This window comes from Oncorhynchus keta, chromosome 21, assembly GCF_023373465.1.
Source record: "Oncorhynchus keta strain PuntledgeMale-10-30-2019 chromosome 21, Oket_V2, whole genome shotgun sequence".
Taxonomy (NCBI): Eukaryota; Metazoa; Chordata; class Actinopteri; order Salmoniformes; family Salmonidae; genus Oncorhynchus; species Oncorhynchus keta.
The window spans coordinates 29,034,311-29,056,662 of NC_068441.1; the positions used below are offsets into that span (position 1 = coordinate 29,034,311).

The 22,352-nt window shown below is 40.8% G+C and overlaps 1 protein-coding gene and 1 long non-coding RNA gene across 4 annotated transcripts; one reads left to right on the top strand and one right to left on the bottom strand.

The window, feature by feature from the left end:
• Positions 1-1,130: 1,130 nt before the first annotated feature.
• LOC118400397 (advillin-like) lies at positions 1,131-22,241 on the bottom strand. Of its 3 annotated transcripts, none has more exons than XM_035797239.2 (20): positions 22,068-22,241; positions 21,569-21,654; positions 21,389-21,463; positions 11,874-12,070; positions 9,491-9,599; positions 9,265-9,375; positions 7,477-7,682; positions 7,182-7,260; positions 6,968-7,066; positions 6,644-6,797; positions 4,622-4,722; positions 4,370-4,507; positions 4,085-4,243; positions 3,703-3,882; positions 3,291-3,442; positions 2,913-3,057; positions 2,526-2,714; positions 2,303-2,371; positions 1,872-1,982; positions 1,131-1,633 (listed from the first exon to the last, which is right to left on the bottom strand). In XM_035797239.2, the coding sequence occupies exons 2-20, from the start codon at positions 21,626-21,628 to the stop codon at positions 1,520-1,522; spliced, it is 2,448 nt and encodes an 815-aa protein (XP_035653132.1). In that variant the 5' UTR covers positions 21,629-21,654; positions 22,068-22,241; the 3' UTR covers positions 1,131-1,519. The 3 variants fall into 3 exon arrangements, with proteins under 3 accessions (XP_035653132.1, XP_035653130.1, XP_035653128.1); XM_035797237.2 differs by having other exon boundaries at positions 21,569-21,670; XM_035797235.2 differs by having other exon boundaries at positions 21,569-21,701.
• LOC118400398 (uncharacterized) lies at positions 13,458-16,836 on the top strand. Its single transcript, XR_004829007.2, has 3 exons — positions 13,458-13,692; positions 13,783-13,877; positions 16,485-16,836. It is a non-coding gene; the product is annotated as an uncharacterized LOC118400398 (long non-coding RNA).
• Positions 22,242-22,352: the final 111 nt, after the last annotated feature.

The window sequence follows — 22,352 nt, forward strand, 5'->3', positions numbered from 1 at the left end:
GTCTCACCCCACGGCCCTGTGGAAAGAAATTTGTGTGGTTTTTTTCCATTTATACAGCACACTTGTTTGTTTACATGGATTGTATAATGTCGTATGTTTTTCCCCCAACACCATTTTCCATCAATTTGTATAGCAGACCCTTTGTCAATTAGGGTGTGCAGGGTGAATACGTGGTCTGTCGTACGTTAATTTGATAAAATAAAATAATGACATTTGCTCAGTACATTGTTTTCGCTGAAGAATTGTACGAGTCTGCTTTTAATGATAATGCAGAGGATTTTTCCGAGGTTGCTGTTGACGCATATCCCATGGTAGTTATTGGGGTCAAATTTGTCTCCACTTTTGTAGATTGGGGTGATCAGTCCTTGGTTCCAAATATTGGGGAAGATGCCAGAGCTAATGATGATGTTAAAGAGTTTAAGTATAGCCTATTGGAATTTGTGGTTTGTATATTTTATAAATTCATTGAGGATACCATCAACACCACAGGCCGTTTTGGGTTGGAGGGTTTGCATTTTGTGGGTTCTGGTAGTCTTTAATAGTTGATTCTAAAAATTTTATTTGATCATGTATATGTTTTTGCTGTTTGTTCTTTGTTATTGGGCCACAACGATTGGAGAAGTGGTTTACCCATACATCTCAGTTTTAGATAGATAACTCTTCGTGTTGTTGTTTGTTTAGTGTTTCCAATTTTCCCAGAAGTGGTTAGAGTCTATGGAGTCTTCGATTACATTGAGTTGATTTCTGACAGTGCTGTTCCTTCTTTTTCTAGTGTATTTCTGTATCTCTGCTTTAGATTCTGTTGTTTCAATATGTACGTAACTATAGGGTACGTGGTGACATCATAGGAATAGACACGCCCCGAATATAGTGCAACGACATGGTACAAAAGTTGCATGCATTGCATTGAACACAACACACCTCCAAAAATGTCTGCTAATAAAAATAGTTTGCCATAAAATATATATTCAGGACTCAAAACAATTCAATCACAATTATGCACGTTTGATTTTGATATTATTAACATCAATTTATTGAAGATGGATTAGGAGAAAGATAATTACACCAAGAAATGAAGACCCTGAAAGCCTCTTGTGAACTACAAGCATGAAACACACATAACAATGATAGACATATCCCCTTTTTTATTTGTATATTGAGTCCTACCATATTACAATCAACTAAACTACAGGATATATGGTAGTTGTGCGTGGTCCGAAGAGGCAATAATATAATAATTGAGAATACACACATTGATGTTTTTATTCAATTGATTGTATTTAACATGGATGTTTGGTTGAGGTAGACATGTACAATCAAAATGTTTTTTTAAGTGCACAAAACATTAATTATCTCAGTTAATGTCTTCTGACATCCATTGAATTTATGACAGTCTTTGAAATTAGAACAAAATAATAAGACACAAATTAAAAGTAATGTTGGAACAAGGTACAATTAGTATGCTTTGCAAATTTAAACATCTGGAAATTGATGCAAAATTATGAGAGATTCAGTCCCCTTAAAATAAGCCTTTGCCTTTTTTAATGCTCAGCTGCTTCCATATAGGCAGGCTGGCAAACAGGTTTTTAGACATTCCAAATATGGCACTGAAGTCTGAGTCTGAGAGATGTTTCTGGAAGACAGAGGAGGGAGAGAGAGGAGACCATTTACATGTTTCAAGGCAACATTCAAGTGTAAAGAATACATTTGTCAAGACACTTAAAACAAGTTGTACTACAGCGTAACTCATATTGAGGAGAGAATATACTTTTCACACTTTAAAAACTACCAATGAATACATCATCTGAGTGTATCAGTGTGGCAGTACTTTGAACACTAGTCACTTCATTATAGCAGCTCAGTACACCTACCTCCTTTTGGGTGGGTTCGACACCCTTAGGCAGCTCATTGGCTAGTTTGTTGATCAGGTCCTTAGGTGGGTAAGACTGGAAGCTCTTGTTGGTCTCAACACCATTCTGCTCCTGAGAGGCAAAGATTAGATTCAGGAGTTTGTCTGACAATTTTGTTTTACACAACGGCTGCCGAAGCATAATGGATGAGTAATCATTTTTGTTCAGACAAACTAAACGATCAGTTGTATCACAACCAAAGTGGGTTGTAAATCTGTTGTAATGGCCTGAGTGTGTACAGGGCCAATACAATTGAGTTATCCCTTCGTCTGTTGGGTTGAGTTCACAGCAAGGTTAGGTCAATTGATTGATCGATTCATCTCATAATTTTCTCAATCCCCTTCTTTACACCAAGTTTTGGTGAATGCATAGATAAGTAAAATTGTGCTTACATTTGTGATCCTTACGAGGAATGTCACCTCCCCCAACTCTTTCTTCAGCTCTTCGTAAGTTTTCCCTCCCTAACACAACAAATGTGTGTACAGTATTATTGATGGAATCTATATACTTAAACAGTTGTGTACAATTTTTGACGCACACACACAGACACACAGACACACACACACACACAGGCCGAGAGTTCAACTGGAAGAGAAGGAGATCACTTGCACTCACGCTCCATTTGGAGGGGTCCCAGGCGTTGAACCAGCCGGTGAAGGTGGGGGGTTCGTACCCCTGCTTGATGAGGAGGATGGGGGTGTCAGGGTCCCGGGACCCTGGGTGGGTTCGCAGGTACTCCTGACTGGTGACCACAGCTTCCTTCCTCTCCAACTCATTGGCCTCATTCCCTACCCAGAGGAAAACCTGGATGCAACATGATCAGATATCTGATGACGATTCACAAATGTAATATAAAATATACAAAATAAAGTAAGCTTCATGTGGCAGTGCTTTGATTGCAGATCTATTACCTTTTTGTTAGTATAATGTTTTATAATTGTGTGATTTACTTTATACCAATTTGGTTAACATTGCAAGTTGTGTTAACAATACACACTGTACCTGGTCCCACGTGTCTAGCAGCATGACATCATCCTCGCTGAGGTCATCCTGTGTGAACTGGGTCACCTCGGTAACGATGAAACGGCCAGTCTTATTGGAGCATTCAAAGAGACGCTGCTGATGATCCAGAGCAGCCTGCTGTAGTCTTTCAGAGACAAGAAACACACTCACACAAATGTAAATACACCAAACTGTTTACTTGAAATCCAACATATCTAGCACAGTGACTCACATCAATCAATTGTACATGGTTTAGGATTGCAATCACTTCACTAACCTAATACAGCTGCTCCAATTTACATTATATGAGAGAATATTTGGTTGAAATACAGATAATGGCAAGGGAACATACTGCCATACTTTATGACCGTTTATTACCTCTTGTCGTTGGCATAAGGGGCCTTCCCTCCAAGTAAATCCCAGAATTCAACAGGCTCCTGACCCTCCGCCACGATCTCTTCAGCAGTTGAGTGCTGTCCAATTACAGAACTGACCTCCTTAGCCATGGCTCTCTCATCCCCACTTGATCCCTGGCCAATCAGAGAGAGACTATTAGACAGAATGTTGTACCATCTCTGTGTCTGCGTCCCAAATGGCACCCTATTCCCTATACCCCACAAACTCAACTCTGGACCTCGAAGCATGTTCCACTTCATTTTATTAATTGTTCCCCTTCAGTCAGGGACTGATTTAGACCCGTCACACCAGGTGTGTGCAATTAATTATCTGGTAGAACAGAAAACCAGCAGATTCCACACCTGGATATATCTATTTATCCTCCCTACAGTACCTTGCCACACCACAGGTGAATCCCGGACTGGCTCCTCAGCAGAAAGACATCGTTTGAGTTGAGCGAGGCTGCCAGGGCCGGCACCTCGATCGCTTTGGTGTTGGAGGCGTCAGAACCGCGGACCTGGAACAATCTGATGGGGGGCTCTGGGTCAGATGTCCCTTTTCTGGAGGTACCACCCTAAGGAACAGAAGATGAGGAGAGCAGGTCAGGTTTGATTTAAATATGTTGTAATAAATTACTTCATGGTTTGAAATCCTAAATCAACCTATAATCACGGATAAACAAAAGACAATCCAGGGATATCAGAAAAGGAAAACCAGTTTCACAATTCTTAAATTGTATCATTGTACCATTAAATCAAAAAATAAAACTGTCTCACCTCAAATATAACCATTTTACCCTTGAACATGGCCATGAAGTGTCTGGGTTCCTTGCCCATGGTGATCCTTACTTGTACAGGCTGGTCACCATACTTTTGATCCAGGGCCACTGCCTGGAAGGCAGATGCCGTTATCTCATCCTGAGAGGCATGACGCCCCTGGAAAAAAATATGAACTGTAATGATGATGTATTTAGGTCTAAAGTAAGGTAATTTTATTTCCATGTTATTCCAAATAAATGGATGAACCTTCATGCGTTCTACAATGGCAGTGAGCTCCTTTACCTGCCACATGTAAAGGAGGTAGTTGAGTTTGTTGTGGACCTCATAAGTGTAGAGGACCAAGTAGCAGTCTCCTCCATAGAAGAAGCCATGCCACTGGGATTCCACTGGGACCAGCTCCAGGTCCTCGATACGCCACACCTGCATGTGTCACAGAGAGTGTATGAAATGTCCACAAGGAACAAACAGTGAGTCAAATGAGAGATATCTTGGAACAAATGACATAAATCAGAGTTAATGTTTTTGTGAGTTTACCTGCAGTTGGCCAGTGCCATCATCCACCATGCGCTCCTGTGCTGCTACATCTGGCATCACATGCATCCGTGTGGCATCAAACTTCTCCTGAGTGACGTTGGCTAACATATATATGTATACAGTATTAGTCAAAAGTTTGGACACACCTACTCATTCTTTATTTTTATTATTTTCTACATTGTAGAATAATAGTGAATACATCAAAACTATGAAATAACACATATATAACACTTATATAAAACTATGATGTAACACAAACAAAAAAGTGTTTAAATATACCTTAGCCAAATACATTTAAACTCAGTTTTACAATCCCTGACATTTCATCATAGTAGAAATACCCTGTCTTAGGTCAATTAGGATCCCCACTTTATTTTAAGAATGTAAAATGTCCAAAATATACTAGAGAGAATGATTTATTTCAGCTTTTATTTCTTTCATCACATTCCCAGTGGGTCAGAAGTTTACATACACTCAATTAGTATTTGGTAGCATTGCCTTTAAATCATTTTACTTGGGCCAAATGTTTCGGGTAGCCTTCCACAAGCGCCCCAAAATAAGTTGGGTGAATTTTGGCCCATTCCTCCTGACAGAGCTGGTGTAACTGAGTCAGGTTTGTAGGCCTCCTTGTTCGAACACACGTTTTCAGTTCTACCCACAAATGTTCTATAGGATTGAGGTCAGGGCTTTGTGATGACCACTCAAATACCTTGACTTTGTTGTCTTTAAGCCATTTTTCCACAACTTTGGAAGTATGCTTGGGGTCATTGTCCATTTGGAAGACCAGTTTGTGACCAAGCTTTAACTTCCTGACTGTTGTCTTGAGACGTTGCTTCAATATATCCACAATTTTCCTTTCCTCATGATGCCATCTATTTTGTGAAGTGCACCAGTCCCTCCTGCAGCAAAGCACCCCCACAACATGATGCTGCTACCCCCGCGCTTCACGGTTGGGATGGTGTTCTTCCTCTTGCAAGCCTCCCCCTTTATCCTCCAAACATAGTGATGGTCAATATGGCCGAACAGTTCTATTTTTTTTTCATCAGTCCAGAGGACATTTCTCCAAAAAGTATGATCTTTGTCCACATGTGCAGTTACAAACCGTAGTCTGGCTTTTATATGGCGGTTTTGGAGCAGTGGCTTCTTCCTTGCTGAGCGGCCTTTCAGGTTATGTCGATATAGGACTCATTTTACTGTGGATATAGATACTTTTGTACCTGTTTCCTCCAGCATCTTCACAAGGTCCTTTGCCGTTGTTCTGGGATTGATTTGCAGTTATCGCACCAAAGTACGTTCATCTCTAGGAGACAGAACGCGTCTCCTTCCTGAGGTATGACGGCTGCGTGGCCCCATGGTGTTTATACTTGTGTACTATTGTTTGTACAGATGAACGTGGTACCTTCAGGCGTTTGGAAATGCTCCCAAGGATGAACCAGACTTGTGGAGGTTTACACATTTTTTTTTAAGGTTTTGGCTGATTTCTTTTGATATTCCCATGATGTCAAGCAAAGAGGCACTGAGTTTGAAGGTAGGCCTTGAAATACATCTACAGGTACACCTCCAATTGACTTAAATGATGTCAATTAGCCCATCAGAAGCTTCTAAAGCCATGACATCATTTTCTGGAATTTTCCAAGCTGTTTAAAGGCACAGTCAACTTAGTGTATGTAAACTTCTGACCCACTGGAATTGTGATACAGTGAGTTATAAGTGAAATAATCTGTCTGTAAACAATTGTTGAAAAATTACTTGTGTCATGCACAAAGAAGATGTCCTAACCGACTTGCCAAAACTATAGTTTGTTAACAAGAAATTTGTGGAGTGGTTGAAAAACGAGTTTTAATGACTCCACAAAATAAAGACAAACACAAAGTGAGCAATTAGATACTAAAGATAGTATTTTCCAAGCACTCATGTCAAACATACATCCAAAAGGGGGAAAGGTAGTCACTTAAAGACAATAACTTTTATCCCATTTCTAGCTATTGATTTGGATCTGGTACCTAACATAGAAACACATACCCACTCTCCCCACACTGTGTGTTTTGCCCAGGCCTACAGTCTGATCCTTCACACTCCAGCTCTGGAACAGCTGCTTAAAGAGGGCAGACTCTGCCCCGTCATTCACTGTCTCCACATTGGTGGTGGTGGGGTAGTTCTTCAGCTTAATGAACTCCTGTTCACAGAGGAAGGAGACAGATTCAGTGCATTCCCATCAGATACTGCAACTGGTTACTTGGCACACAAAACTCAAGCTGCCACTATAGCTGATTTTTTGTTACAAAAGAGGAAACAAAAAGAAGATACCATACAGTATGTACAGTATGTGTGATCTCTTATACCCACCAAAGCTCTGGACATGGCAGCCTGTCTCTCTGCCTTGTTGGCTCGCTTCCCCTTCCACACAAAGATCTTCACCCCTCCCTGGTCTAGGAAATAACAGTCCTGGAGAAAGATTAAGTCACATGAGCAAATGTCTATAACTGGGAGCCCACAACTCTTCATAATGCTAATATCAAATGATGTCCGACTTGTACAATTTTCTGCTCGGCAGACTTACGTCATGATTCAACATGTCCTGAACCAGTGGCCTAGTGGCAACTTCTATGACTTTCATCTGGCCCTCAGCATCAGACACACTGTTGAAGACAGGACATACTTACTAATGACTAAGCATGCTATCATGTCAACTCCTTGTATCTTATTGTCATGCCAAACATGGCTTGGACTAGGCTAACTATGATTCAGAATGAGTTTTAAACTTTTTGGAGTTAACCTTTTTGGGAATAAATGCCTGACACAATCCAAACAGGCAAAAATACAGGACATCTGGGCATGGGCCCTTAGCCACTCACTGGTACAGAGTAAGCTGTGCTTTCTGTTGTTGATCAGCTAATTCATCAGGCGTTCCACTGGGCAGCTTGGAGGTCCGTTGCCCCAGAATGCTATTCAGGATGTCCATCAGTTTAGAGGAATTTGCTTCTGCTTCCCCCTCTATCACCCCTATCTCCGTCCGACCCCCTCGCTCCCTGTCCCGAATGTCTTTAGCCAGCAGCATGCCCTAAGAGTCACAGAATGTAAAGTTAGAGATGTCGTTCCATGAAAAGAGTGGATGTTGCGTCCCTTTGATATTTTCAGTAGAAATTGTTCACCAATATTGCATTTTAAAAGTCTGTTAAATTAAATGAAGTGCCCTTTAATATATACCACCTGGAGAATTCGATAAATCAGACTTTTTTATATGAATTATGGCTTATAAAGTGAAAAACTTCTGCATTTGTACATGTTCCTCTATCAACCCTGTGTCACTTTTAGGAAGATTTCAACCCACCAAACATTTTCCCAAGTTTCATCATCATTGTAAAGCCCTAGTTATTAACTTGATTTGCCAAATTAATTTCTAAAGATTATTTATTTAATTTGATTAGTGGTTCAATTTAAGGTCAACCCTGTTACAATAACTGCATTTTTATTGAGTTTTGGATAATTTTTTCCAAAAGAAACATTGAACATCTAATAGTCAAATCATAGTGTAAACGCAAGTGAGCTGGTTCTACTCTTTTTGGCAATTTTCTGGTGTTTTGTGATGGGACAACTAAACAGGTCGAGCATAACACCTGTCAACCCTGTTACCCATAAGATAGACAGGCGAGATAAACGTTTTTTTGTGAAGCTTGCATTCAACTGCCGCTCTCTGTTGCCCACAACAAGCTTCCATTCCCCCTGTCACAATGGGATTTTATGTCGGATTTAATATGAAATCATAAACCCTGTTATGGTCAACCCTGTTACTTTATTTGGCACTTAATAGGCACTTATTATAGTATTTATTTATTTATTTATTTAACCTATCAAGATGGAAAGATTTGTTTTGAATAAAGTTGAACTGTCACGACTTCCGCCGAAGTCGGTCCCTCTCCTTGTCCGGTCCCTCTCCTTGTCCGGTCCCTCTCCTTGTCCGGTCCCTCTCCTTGTCCGGTCCCTCTCCTTGTCACCGACCTTCTAGCCATCATTGATCCATTTTTCATTTTCCATTGGTTTTGTCTTGTCTTCCTACACACCTGGTTCCAATCCCATTTATTACATGTTGTGTATTTAACCCTTTGTTTCCCCTCATGTCCTTGTCAGAGATTGTTTGTTGTATGTAGGTGTGTTATTTGTTCTGGTGTGCCACGGGTTTTGCACCCAATTATGTTATTTTTGTATACTTTGGTTTTCGGAGGTTTTGATGTTTATTAAACAGCTCCGTTTTTACCAAGTTCATTCTCCTGCGCCTGACTTCCCTGCCAACAGCACCCACCACATTACATGAACATGTGCTCTTTATGACAGAATGTTAAAATTAGGTGAAATCAAATATTTTCAAAAGGCACAGAATTGGTGGAATAACCCAGAGGTGTGTGATTGATTTACTGTGATTCTAATCTAAAGTGTTACTTCTAATGTGTTTCTACAAGGGGTCTCTTCAGCCAATCTTTAGGGGATTGAAGTGGATTTCACTTCAACCACTCTTGGTTTATTGAGCTACCAATATGGAATTAGCTTCATCGTGTCACTGATAGGAGGTAGGTGTAATAAGATTACATTGACTTCACTGTTGATGCACTCCTTGAGAATAGCAATTGCACAGATCGTTACCGTACCTTGAGCCTCTCCTGTCTGTTGCTCTCTGGTCCATTCCACTGAATGATGGTTTTACCAGAGTCCAACAGAAAGACATCCCCAAGATTGAAGCTTTTCCAGCTCATCTCTACCTACAGTATAGGCAGAATTGTGCCAGATACATTACAAGTTCATTTTCAAGCATTTTCAGCAGCACTTCCTGTTGTGTTACACAGAATGAAATCCCCCTGTATCTATGTTTCTCACCTCCATGGCGCTGACCCTTTTCTTCCCTTTCACATGCAGCAGTCTCTGGATGTCATAACTGTTGGTCTCTATGTGTTTCATTCCTGATGCCACCCCACCCTTCTTATAGCTGTAGGAGACAGAGAGGTAAGTAGGCTATAAAATAAATTTCTCTTGGTTTTATTACAGTGTAATGTCTGTATTGCATGCACAATATACATTGTGTTTTTAGTGACGTTGAAATAAGAGCTTTTGCTCAATAATCAAATCTGTATGGGTGGGTACACTAATCACCATTGATAACTATGCTGCTTTGCCCAACCTACACCCACAGAAGAATTACCCACAGTGCCTCAGAATAAGATCAGAATGGGAATACTGAACAGAGTATAACGATGAGATTGTTTGATTTCTCCCTGTCTCTGTCTCTGTGTATATATTTATATATATTTTATGTACAGTGCCTTGCAAAAGTATTCATCCCCCTTGGCGTTTTTCATATTTTGTTGCATTACAACCTGTCATTTAAATGGATATTTATTTGGATTTCATGTAATGGACATACACAAAATAGTCCAAATTGGTGAAGTGAAATTGAAAAAATTACTTGTTTCCAAAAATTCTACAAAATAAAAAAACGGAAAAGTGGTGTGTGCATATGTATTCACCCACTTTGCTGTGAAGCCCCTAAATAAGATCTGGTGAAACCAATTACCTTCAGAAGTCACATAATTAGTTAAATAAAGTCCACCTGTGTGCAATCTAAGTGTCACATGATCTGTTACATGATCTCAGTATATATACACACCTGTTCTGAAAGGCCCCAGAGTTTGCAACACCACTAAGCAAGGGGCACCACCAAGCAAGCGGCCCCATGAAGACCAAGGAGCTCTCCAAACAAGTCAGGGACAATGTTGTGGAGTACAGATCAGGGTTGGGTTATAAAAAAAAAATATCAGAAACTTTGAACATCCCACGAGCACCATTAAATCCATTATTAAAAATGGAAAGAATATGGCACCACAACAAACCTGCCAACAGAGGGCCACCCACCAAAGCTCATGGACCAGGCAAGGAGGGCATTCATCAGAGAGGCAACAAAGAGACCAAAGATAACCCTGAAGGAGCTGCAAAGCTTCACAGTGGAGATTGGAGTATCTGTCCATAGGACCACTTTAAGCCGTACACTCCACAAAGCTGGGCTTTATGGAAGAGTGGCCAGTTAAAGGCCATTGCTTAAAGAAAAAAATAAGCAAACATGTTTGGTGTTCGCCAAAAGACATGTGGGAGATTCCCCAAACATATGGAAGAAGGTACTCTGGTCAGATGAGACTAAAATTGAGCTTTTTGGCCAAAGGAAAATGCTATGTCTGGCGCAAACCCAACACCTCTCATCACCCTGAGAACACCATCCCCAGCATCATGCTGTGGGGATGTTTTTCCATCGGCAGGGACTGGAAACTGGTCAGAATTTAAGGAATGATGGATGGAGCTAAATACAGGGAAATTCTTGAGGGAAACCTCTTTCAATCTTCCAGAGATTTGAGACTGGGACGGAGGTTCACCTTCCGGCAGGACAATAACCCTAAGCATACTGCTAAAGCAACACTTGAGTGGTTTAAGGGGAAACATTTAAATGTCTTGGAATGGCCAAGTCAAAGCCCAGACCTCAATCCAATTGAGAATCTGTGGTATGACTAAAAGATTGCTATAAACCAACGGAACCCATACAACTTGAAGGAGCTGGAGCAGTTTGCCTTGAAGAATGGTGTCACGCCCTGACCTTAGTTCCTTTTTGATGTCTCCATTTTGGTTTGGTCGGGGAGTGAGTTGGGGTTGGCATTCTATGTTGTTTTTCTATGTTTTCTGTGTTTGGCCTGGTATGGTTCCCAATCAGAGGCAGCTGTCTATCGTTGTCTCTGATTCTCAATCATACTTAGGTAGCTCTTGCCCACATCGGTTTTGTGGGGAGTTGTTTCCTGTTTTGTGTTGTCACCTTTCAGGACTGTTTCGATTTTCGTTGTTTCACTTGGTTATTTTGTATTTCGTCTTCAGTTATTAAATTAACATGGACACCTACCATGCTGCGTTTTGGTCCGATCTTTCCTGTTCCTCAGATGAAGAAGATCGTTACAAATGGGCAAATATCCCAGTGGCTAGATGTGCCAAGCTTATAGAGACATACCCCAATAGGTGTGCACCATCAAGTTCTGTTTTTTTGTCTTATTTGTCATTTGTTTCACAAAAATAAATATTTTGCATTTTCAAAGTGGTAGGCATGCTGTGTAAGTCAAATGATACAAACCCCCCCAAAAAATCTATTTTAATTCCAGGTTGCAAGGCAACAAAATAGTAAAAATTCCAAGGGCGGTGAATACTTTCACAAGCCACTGTATATACTTACATGACCCCTTGTTTGAAGTATCCCCGGAAGGCATCCGACTCATGGTTCTGGGCCTCGCGGTGCTGGATGGGCCCTGATCCCAGGAACTCATCCAGCTGGATGGTGTAGACTGCGGCCGCACCCTGTTCATCCTGACTGGACTGGGAGCCGATCCAGTAGTGGATGTCATAGGAGAGAGAGCTACCCACTTTCTGGGTCTGAGATAGACAGTGGGAGATAAAGAGAGAGAGATCAATATGCCCCCCTAGACACAACTACAACAACAGCTCCGTTTCACGCTGGGTTTGTACATAGTCAATGATAGGCTTCGAGGGAACTACATCTATAGGTACACCTATAGCTCATCTCTTGGCAGTAATACTGCAGACCACTTTATCACTGACCTTAACCCAGAGTTTCTCAGAGTGTTCACAGTTAGCCCACTGACACCCCTATCAGATCACAGCAAAATCACAATCTACTTGAAGAGAGCAATACTCAACCATAAGGCATCGAAGCCGAAAAAACTGCATGCTATTGAGAAATGCTATCGATGGTAGGAGGGTAGTGTAGATACCTACCAAAAAACAATTGGCCAAAAACAAAGCCAATCACCCCTAGAGAACTTCCTGGACAAAATGTTTCTCTGCAAATAGTGAAGGTGTAAACTTAGAAGTAGGAAGCCTGAACAATATATTTGACCTATCAGCTAACATATCACATTTTAATTCAGGCAGAAAACCTAAGAAAATGAACAGCAACGAGAAATGGCTTAATGAAGAGCTATCTATTCAAAATTGAGATGTATGGATAAACCACTTATCCAACCTCTTCAGCAATATAACAGTTCTAACATTTCAAAAAAACTGTTTTCACTTTGTCATTATGGGGTATTGTATGTAGATTGATGAGAGACAAATCCAATTTAATCCATTCTAGAATAAGGCAAAGAATAAGAGCCAAAATCAGCTATTAAAGACTACCAGAACCCACTGGATTCTCCAATTACATTGGATGAGCTACAGGACAAATACAAACCCTCCAACCTGAAAAGGCCTGTGTTGTTAATGATATACTAAACAAAATGATAAAATATACAGACCATAAATTCAAATGGGCTATTCTTAAACTCTCCAACATTATTCTTAGGTCTGGCGTATTCCCCAATATTTGTAACCAAAGTCTGATTACCACAAGCCACAAAAGTGGAGACAAATTTCACCCCAATAATTACTGTGGAATCTGTGTTAACAGCAATCACAGAAATCCTCTGCAGTATCAACAACAGCAGACACCAACATTTCCTCAGTGAAAACAATGTCCTGAGCAAATGTCAAATTGGCTTCTTACCAAAAAAAAACATACGACAGACCACGTACACAGTGCATTCGGAAAGTATTCAGACTCCTTGACTTTTCCACATTTTGTTACCTTACAAATCTACGTGCAATACCCCATAATGAAAAAGTGAAAACAGTTTTTTTTTTAATGTTAGAAAAAAAATAATATCGTATGAACATAAGTTCAGACCCTTTGCTATGAGACTCGAAATTCAGCTTAGGTACATCCTGTTTCCATTGATCATCTATGAGATGTTTCTACAACTTGATTGGAGTCCACCTGTGGTAAATTCAATTGATTGGAAGTTATTTGGAAAGGCACACACCTGTCTATATAAGGTTCCACAGTTGACAGTGCATGTCAGAGCAAAAACCAAGCCATGAGTTCGAAGGAATTGAATTTATCACAGGTGGACTACAATCAAGTTGTAGAAACATCTCAATGATGATCAATGGAAACAGGATGCACCTGAGCTCAATTTCGAGTCTCATAGCAAAGGGTCTGAATACTTACGTTATTTACATATATGTTGTTTTTGTAAATAAATTTGCAAACATTTCTAAAAAAAACGATTTATCATTTTCATTAGGCGGCATGTGAAAGTTGAGCTCCTGGCCTAAACACATTGTGTAACGGGTGTCGTCGTCGGAAGAGGAGGAATCGGACCAAAGCGCAGCGTAGTGAGTGAGTGTTCATTACTTTTATTGAACTGAACACATAAACAGAAATAACAAAGTGAATACACGAAACCGAAACAGTCCTGTCAGGTGAAGACCACTAAACAGAAGAGAAAAAAAAACGACCCACAAAACAAAGGTGGGAAAAAGCTGCCGAAGTATGTTTCCCAATCAGAGACAATGATAGTCTGCTGTCCCTGATTGAGAACCATACCCGGCCAAAACAAAGAAATACAAAACATAGAAAAAAGAACATAGAATGCACACCCAAATCACACCCTGACCAAACCAAAATAGAGACATAAAAAGCTCTCTAAGGTCAGGGCGTGACACATTGCTTGACTTCGGCCAGAGCAGTACAGAGCGCCATACCGGCACTTCAAAGTTTAGGGGAACTGCGTACCACCTCCTCTATAAAACAAAGTAGTCTATCGCTGGGCCCAGATTCACACACAGGCAAAAAAATGATTGATCGAAATGGAATGAAGGCGAGATCTGCATTGAATAGCAATGGAGAGTGGGAATTCATTTCCTGATTTCGTTTTGTTCAAGTTTATTTGCTGCTAGTCTGTGAATCTGTGCGTAACAGTAAACTGTTTGAAAGTGCGCAGATTGAATATGTGCCAGCCTGAATGCTGTTCCAAGTTGTCAAATTAGGGATTGTAAGGTCATGAAAAGTCATGGAAATTAGCTGAATAATTTTTGTTATGTAATTCATAAAGGCACATTTTTAAATGGGAATTACCCTCCAGTGCATGTCTGTGTGTGCTGTTTGTGTGCCAGTGCGAGTGGGCTGTTGCCTGAGGAAGAGCGCGACATTTCAGCAGAAGGTATAAAATAATTACAGACAAGACTAACTAGATAGCCAATTCAAAACATAGCTATAGCAAGATAACTTGTAGAAATTAACTAAGCATTGTGTCGTTGTCACATTTCCACCACCACTGTGGAGCCTAAATAAATCTGCAATGTTGGAAAATTGGGATTCCCCTCTACTAGACAGTAGCCATAATTTATGGCTAATGTTAAAACATATTCGAAGAATAGTCTAACAAATAACATGCTGTGCATAGATCTCCCCCAAAACATGAATATTATAGCCTTATATATAAATATGTCTAGTTAGATACCTGGCTTTGAAGTAGCTTACTTTATCCATTTGATCACTGATTCATTGAATGAGGGAATCATTTTATAAAGACAAAAGCATTTTGTTGTAATGTTGCAATATTTTATATCAAGGGTGGTAACCATCCTCCAGGATAGCTACTGAGTGTGCAGGCTTTTGTTCAAGCCCTGGTCTAACCACATAGTAGTCAAAACAGGAGCTGCTCAACAGGGTAGACTTGGGTGTTTCAGGGCTGGATCAATAGCCAAGCCTCCTCACCCAGGAGCTCTCCAGATTGAGGGTTGACCACATGTTGATAACATGTGACAACTGGAGTTCTACTTAGTTGAAGGTTAAGTGCCTTGATCAAGGGCACAATGGCAGGAGATGGTAAGTCTACATGGGATCAGACACAGCAGCCTTCCAGTGTCAATAATGCTTACTTTTCATGTACGCTATAATAATAGTCATGAAAACGTGGTTAAAAATCATGGAGAAGTAATGGAAAATTTGTATAAACCATTAACAGTGAATAATCAGGTCTCTGTAGCATAATGTAATTTGTGAATTTCGGTGAACATAGTCTAATGAACCAACTTGGAAAAAGACAGCTCCTGCACTTCTTTCATCCCAAGTCAAGCATTACTTAAACATCAACACCACAGGTAACTTCCACAAGGCTGTGAACGATCTAAGAGACAAGGCAAGAAGGGCTTTCTACGCCATCAAAAGGAACATAAAATTCGACATCCCAATTAGAGTCTGGATAAAAATACTTGAATCAGTTCTAGAACCCATTGTCCTCTGGTTGTGAGGTCTAGGAGTCCACTCACCAACCAAGAATTCACTAAATTTGAAAAAACACCCATTTTAGACGCTGCATGCAGAATTCTGCAAAAATATATTTGGTGTACAACACAAAACTCAGAATAATGCATGCAGAGCAGAATTAGGACAATATCCGGTAGTTATCCAAATCCAGAATAGAGTTGTTATATTGTACAACCACCTAAAACAAACCGATGCCCAAACATTCCACCACAAAGCCCTCACATACAGAGAGATTAACCTAGAGAAGAGTCCCCTCAGCCAGCTGTTTCTGGGGCTCTGTTCACAAACACAAACAGACCCCACGGAGCTCCAGGACAGCAACACAATCAGACCCAACCAAATTATGAAAAAGCAAAAAGAGAACTATTTGACAAACTGGAAATTAATTAACCAAAAAACAGCAAATTAGAATGCTATCTGGCCCTAAACAGAGAGTAGACAGTGGCAGAACACGTGACCTCTGTGACTGACCCAAAATTAAAGATGGGGCCACAGTGTCTCCTGACCCCTCCTGTCTCAGCCTCCAGTATTTATGCTGCAGTAGTTTATGTGTCGGGGGGCTAGGGTCAGTTTGTTGTATCTGGAGTACTTCTCCTGTCCTATTCGGTGTCCTGTGTGAATCTAAGTGTGCGTTCTCTAATTCTCTCCTTCTCTCTTTCTTTCTCTCTCTCGGAGGACCTGAGCCCTAGGACCATGCCCCAGGACTACCTGACATGATGACTCCTTGCTGTCCCCAGTCCACCTGGCCATGCTGCTGCTCCAGTTTCAACTGGCCTGGGCCCTAGGACCATGTCCCAGGACTACCTGACATGAGGACTCCTTGCTGTCCCCAGTCCACCTGGCCATGCTCCTGCTCCAGTTTCAACTGTTCTGCCTTACTATTATTCAACCATGCTGGTCATTTATGAACATTTGAACATCTTGGCCACGTTCTGTTATAATCTCCACCCGGCACAGCCAAAAGAGGACTGGCCACCCCACATATGCTCTCTCTAATTCTCTCTTTCTTTCTCTCTCTCGGAGGACCTGAGCCCTAGGACAGTGCCCCAGGACTACCTGACATGATGGCTCCTTGCTGTCCCCATTCCACCTGACTGCTGCTGCTCCAGTTTCAACTGTTCTGCCTTATTATTATTCGACCATGCTGGTCATTTATGAACATTTGAACATCTTGGTCATGTTCTGTTATAATCTCTACCCGGCACAGCCAGAAGAGGACTGGCCACCCCACATAGCCCGGTTCCTCTCTAGGTTTCTTCCTAGGTTTTGGCCTTTCTAGGGAGTTTTTCCTAGCCACCGTGCTTTTACACCTGCATTGTTTGCTGTTTGGGGTTTTAGGCTGGGTTTCTGTACAGCACTTTGAGATATCAGCTGATGTACGAAGGGCTATATAAATAAATTTGATTTGATTTGATTTGAAAGAACATCCTTGACTATGTACAGGCTCAGTGAGCATAGCGAGAGTCCGCCATAGCTCCATAGCTCTCGAGAGAAGACAGGCTATGTGCACACTGGCCGCAAAATGTGGTGGAAACTGAGCTGAACTTCCTGCCAAATGCATGACCCCATTAGAGATACATATTTCTCACAGATCACACAGACCCACAAAGAATTTGAAAACAAATAAAACAATAATAAACTCCCATATTTGTTTGGCAAAATACCACAACGTGCAATCGCAGCAGCAAGATGTGTTGCCCGTTGCCATGAGAAAAGGGCAACCAGTGGAGCAGAAACAACACTGTAAATACCACCAACACTTATCTGTTTATTTATCTTCCCTACTATTCCTACTACAACTATTTGCACATTGCTAAAACACTGTACATAGTTGATAATATTACACTTAAAATGTCTTTATCATTTTGAAACCTTTGTGAGTGCAATGTTTACTGTTAATTTCTAATAATTGTTTGTTGATGTTTTGTGTCTTCTCACTTTTGTTTATTGTTTACTTCCCTTGCTTTGTCAATGTAAACATGTTTCCCATGTAAATAAAGCCCCATTGAATTGAGAGAGCGAGAGAAATAGATCCAGGGCCTTTAGAAAGTATTTACACCACTTTACTTTTTCCACATGTTGTTGTGTTACAACCTGAAACTAAAATGGTTTGAATGTAGATTTTGTGTCACTGGCCTACACACAATACCCCATAATGTTAAAGTTGAATTATGTTTTTACTAAAATGTCTTCAACCCCTTTGTTATTGCAAGTCACATAATAAGTTGCATGGACTTACTCTATGTGCAATAATGGTGTTTAACATGATTTGTATCCCACACATACAATTATCTGTAAGGTCCCTCAGTCGAGCAGTGAATTTCAAACACAGATTCAATCACAAAGACCAGGGAGGTTTTCCAATGTCTCGCAAAGAAGGGCACCTATTGGTAGATGGGTAAAAATACAAAAAACAGACATTGAATATCCCTTTGAGCATGGCGAAGTTATTAATGACACTTTGGATGGTGTATCAATTTATCTAGTCACTAAAAATATACAGGCGTCCTTCCTAACTTAGTTGCCAGAGAGGAAGGAAACGACTCAGGGATTTCACCACTAGCCAATTGTGACAGTTACGGAGTTTAATGGCTGTGATAGGAGAAAACTGAGGATGGATCAACAACATTGTAGTTATTCCACAACACTAACCTAAATGACAGAGTGAAAAGAAGTAGGCCTGTACAGAATAAAAAAATATTCCAAAACATGCATCCTGTTTGCAATAAGGCACGAAAGGCCCCAAAAAATTTGGCAAAGAAATTCACTTTATATCCTGAATACAAAGTGTTATGTTTGGGGCAAATCCAACATATGACTACTAGTACCACTCTTCATATTTTCAAGCATGGTGCTGGCTGCATCATGTTATGGGTATGCTTGTCATCTGCAAGGACTAGGAAGTTTTTTTTAGGATAAAAATAAAGAGAATATAACTAAGCACAGGCAAAATCCTAGACTAACCCAGAAAGACTCACAGATTCTAACATGTATTGACTCAGGGAGTTTTATGTAGATCATTGACCTAAAAATGACCATTAAATCCATTTGAATCCCACCTTGTAACACAACAACATGTGGAAAAAGTCATGGGGTGTGAATACTTTCTGAAGGCACTGTAGATAGATTAACAGAGTGACAGATAGGGAGAGGGTGGAGATAGAAAGAGATAAAAAAAGCATGGAGGGAGATTGAAAGAAGAGGAGGTAGAGGCGGACAGACAAACAAACAAACCGACAGAGATAGAAAGAGGAAACATCACAAAGAGCATTTTGTGACTCACAGGCCTTCAAACCAGGACCAATGGTATATAGCCGTTAGCAAGCAAATACTGTCACCACTATGATAATTATGCAAAACAGACTCCAAAGCAAACACACTGATTCCCTCCAGGGCATTAATTAACATGCAGTGCCTAGTGAAAGTCTATACACCCTATGTACAGTCTTCACATTTTGCTGCCTTAAAATTCAATCTAAATATTGATTAAATGTGTGTGCGGGGGGGTGGGGGTTCCCTACAGATCAACACAACATTTTCAAAGTTTAAAGGAAGTTATAGAAAATGTAAAAAATAAACAAATATATCTGGATTGCTTATGTTTTCACAACCCAGAGTTAAGAAATCCCATAGGGCGACGCACAATTGGCCCAGCGTTGTCTGGGTTTGGACTGGGTAGGCCGTCATTGTAAATAAGAATGCGTTCTTAACTGACTTGCCTCGTCAATATGTGGTTAAATAATACAAAATAAAAAAATCTTGGTGGAAGCACCTTTGGCAGCCATTATTACAGCTGTGAATCATTTAGAAAATGATTCTACCAACATATAGGGCAACATATCCATTGTTTTTGTCAAAATTGCTCAATCACATTACATTTGATTGTGAATCATTGATGGACTGAAATATTCAAACCTTGTTTCAGATTTTTCAAGCAGATTTAAGTCAGGACTGAGACTGGACCATTCAGGAACACTCAACACCACTTTGAAAGCCATTCTGGTGTGTCTTTGGCATTAACATTGGTGTAATTGTCTTGCTGTAAAATAAAACTCTATCCCAGGGTATTCAGAAGGCTGAGGCTGGTTTTCCTCTAACTTTTTACCTGGGCTTTGCTCTTTTCATATTTAATTTGATCCTGACAAACTCCTCAGTTCCTGCCGATGACAAGCATACATATAACATGATGCTGCCACTACAATACTTGAAAATAGAGAGGGTTTCCCTCTGTAATGTATTGGATTTGACCCAAACCTGTAGTTTTTATTTAATGTATTCACTGTGTTGTCTTGCAGTATTGCTTAACATCCTTGTTGCAAACAGAATGGATGATTTGGAGTGGATGTTTTACTTTATCACACAGGCTAGTATGGAGTGAATGCAATGTTGTGGATCCCTTTGTATTTTCAAGAATTGTGGTGACAGCATCATGTCATGGGTATGCTTGTCACTGGCAGGGACTGGGGAGTTTGCCAGGGTCAAAATAAATATGAACGGAGCAAATCCCAGGTAAAAAGTTGAGAGAAAAACCTACCATAGCCTTCTGAAAACCTAACCTTGGGATAGGGTTTTATATTTCCGCAGGACAATTACACAAATGTTTATGTAAAGACATCAGAATGGCATACCAAGAGGAGTTGAGTGTTCTTGAATGGTCCAGTCTCAGTCCCGATTTAAATCTATTTAAAAAATCTGAGACAAGGATTAAATATTGCTTTCCATCAATGATTCCCAAGCAAATTTACTGAGCTTGACCAGTTTTGACAAAAATGATAGATATATGTTGCGCTAAGAGTTGTGCAAAGTTGGTAGAATCGTATTGAAAACTATTCACAGCTGTAATGGCTGCCAAAGGTGCTTTCACCAAGTATTAACTCTAGCGTGTGAAGACATGTGCAATCAAGAAATCTTAGGGTTTTTTGTGTTCATTTGGAAATGATTCTATAGCTTTCTTTCACTTTGAAAATGTGGAGTAGGCCTCCCGAATGGCGCAGCGGTCTAAGGCACCGGGCTGTGTTGCAGCCAGCCGTGACCGGGAGACCCATGAGGCAGGGCACAATTGGCCCAGCATTGTCCAGATTAGGGGAGGGTTTGGCCGGCTGGGATGTATTTGTCCCATCTCGCTCTAGCGACTCCTGCGGTGGGCCGGGCACTTGCACGCTGACACGGTTGCCAGTTGTACAGTGTTTTCTTCGACACGTTGTTGCGGCTGGCTTCAGGCTTAAGCGAGCAGTGTGTCAAAAAGCAGGGTGGCTTGGTAGGGTCGTGTTTCGGAGGATGCGTGGCTCTCGACCTTCGCCTCTCCCGAGTTGGGAGTTGAAGTGATGAGACAAGACTGGAACTACCAAGTCGATATCACAAAAAAGGGGTAAAAAGTACCACAAAAAATGTGGAGAAGTTGTGTATATCTGTAGAGGGGAAAAAACTATTGAATCCCTTTTAGATTACATTTGAAGACAGACAAATGTGAAGAGGGGTGTGTAGACTTTCACTTGGCACTGCAAATCATAACTCCCTCATTCAACAAATTAATGTGCTGACATGACATCCCTGATGAGTATCATGGCCCCGAGACTCACAGAGAGTAGGATGTAGCAGTCGCCCTCGTAGAAGTTTCCATGTGATTTTTCAGGGACCTGCACCAGCTCCATTTTCTGTGATGACAAAGAAATGCAGACATCTGTCTTTTTCACAACTGACTTTGTGAAATCCACACCCTGATCATTTTCAAAGAATACACTGACTGACAGCTGCCTTACCTCGATTCGCCAGATTATAATCCCAGGATTGTGGGATACTGCTCTGAATGTGTACTCCATGTTTCTCAGATACAGGCAATCTCAATCTATGAGGGAAAGATCCTTGGACGAAGAAGGAGTATTTCTGTAACCACTGAACCAAATTGCATTATCTGACACAGGAGGTTATTGAGATGGATATTAAAAATGACTTCAATATCAATTTCAGGATTTATGGAGTTTTACTGCAGAACGAATGTATTTGCATCAAAAAATGGGTGTTGTCGGAAGAAGAGGGAGAAGCATTCAAAAGCACTGCGTTGCCATTGATATCCATTACTATACATTAGATTCAGTCAATGTCACAAAGTCCACAACATACTGTACCTTACTGTTCTGATGGTCAAAGCTGTGTACGCCTATATCGATCCAGCCATAAAACATCCTGATTATCTTCTCTCAATACACACCATGAAACTCAGAAATCACAGAGGGCAGATATGATCAAGTCAAACAGTACCTGGAGTTGCTGTTGCAGAGGTAGAAGACAAGGGTGTCCAGCTAGAAAGTTACTTTCTTGATTGTAGGAGTAAGTGTCTCTGTGTGTGTCTGGATGGTTCTTCTGTTGACTCAAGGTTGGACACAGCAGTACATCCCCAGGAGAGCACCAGAGGATTTAGGAGCATCCTTCTTCTCCTCTTCCTCCTCCTGGCCCTTGGACCCTGGGAGATTTGCCTGAGTTTGCATGTTCCAGGACCTCTCCTATCGCTCCATCCAATCGCTGATTCGAGAAAAGGAAAGATAC

What these genes read in the sequence shown, in the direction of transcription:
- LOC118400397 (XM_035797239.2), bottom strand. Translation starts at nt 21,628, where the DNA reads ATGGAGTACACATTCAGAGCAGTATCCCACAATCCTGGGATTATAATC. An exon ending in ACAGACAGGAGAGGCTCAAG is followed by an intron (nt 7,683 to 9,264) that starts GTACGGTAACGA and finishes TGTGACTCTTAG; the next exon opens with GGCATGCTGCTGGCTAAAGA. An exon ending in CTGCCATGTCCAGAGCTTTG is followed by an intron (nt 6,798 to 6,967) that starts GTGGGTATAAGA and finishes CTCTGTGAACAG; the next exon opens with GAGTTCATTAAGCTGAAGAA.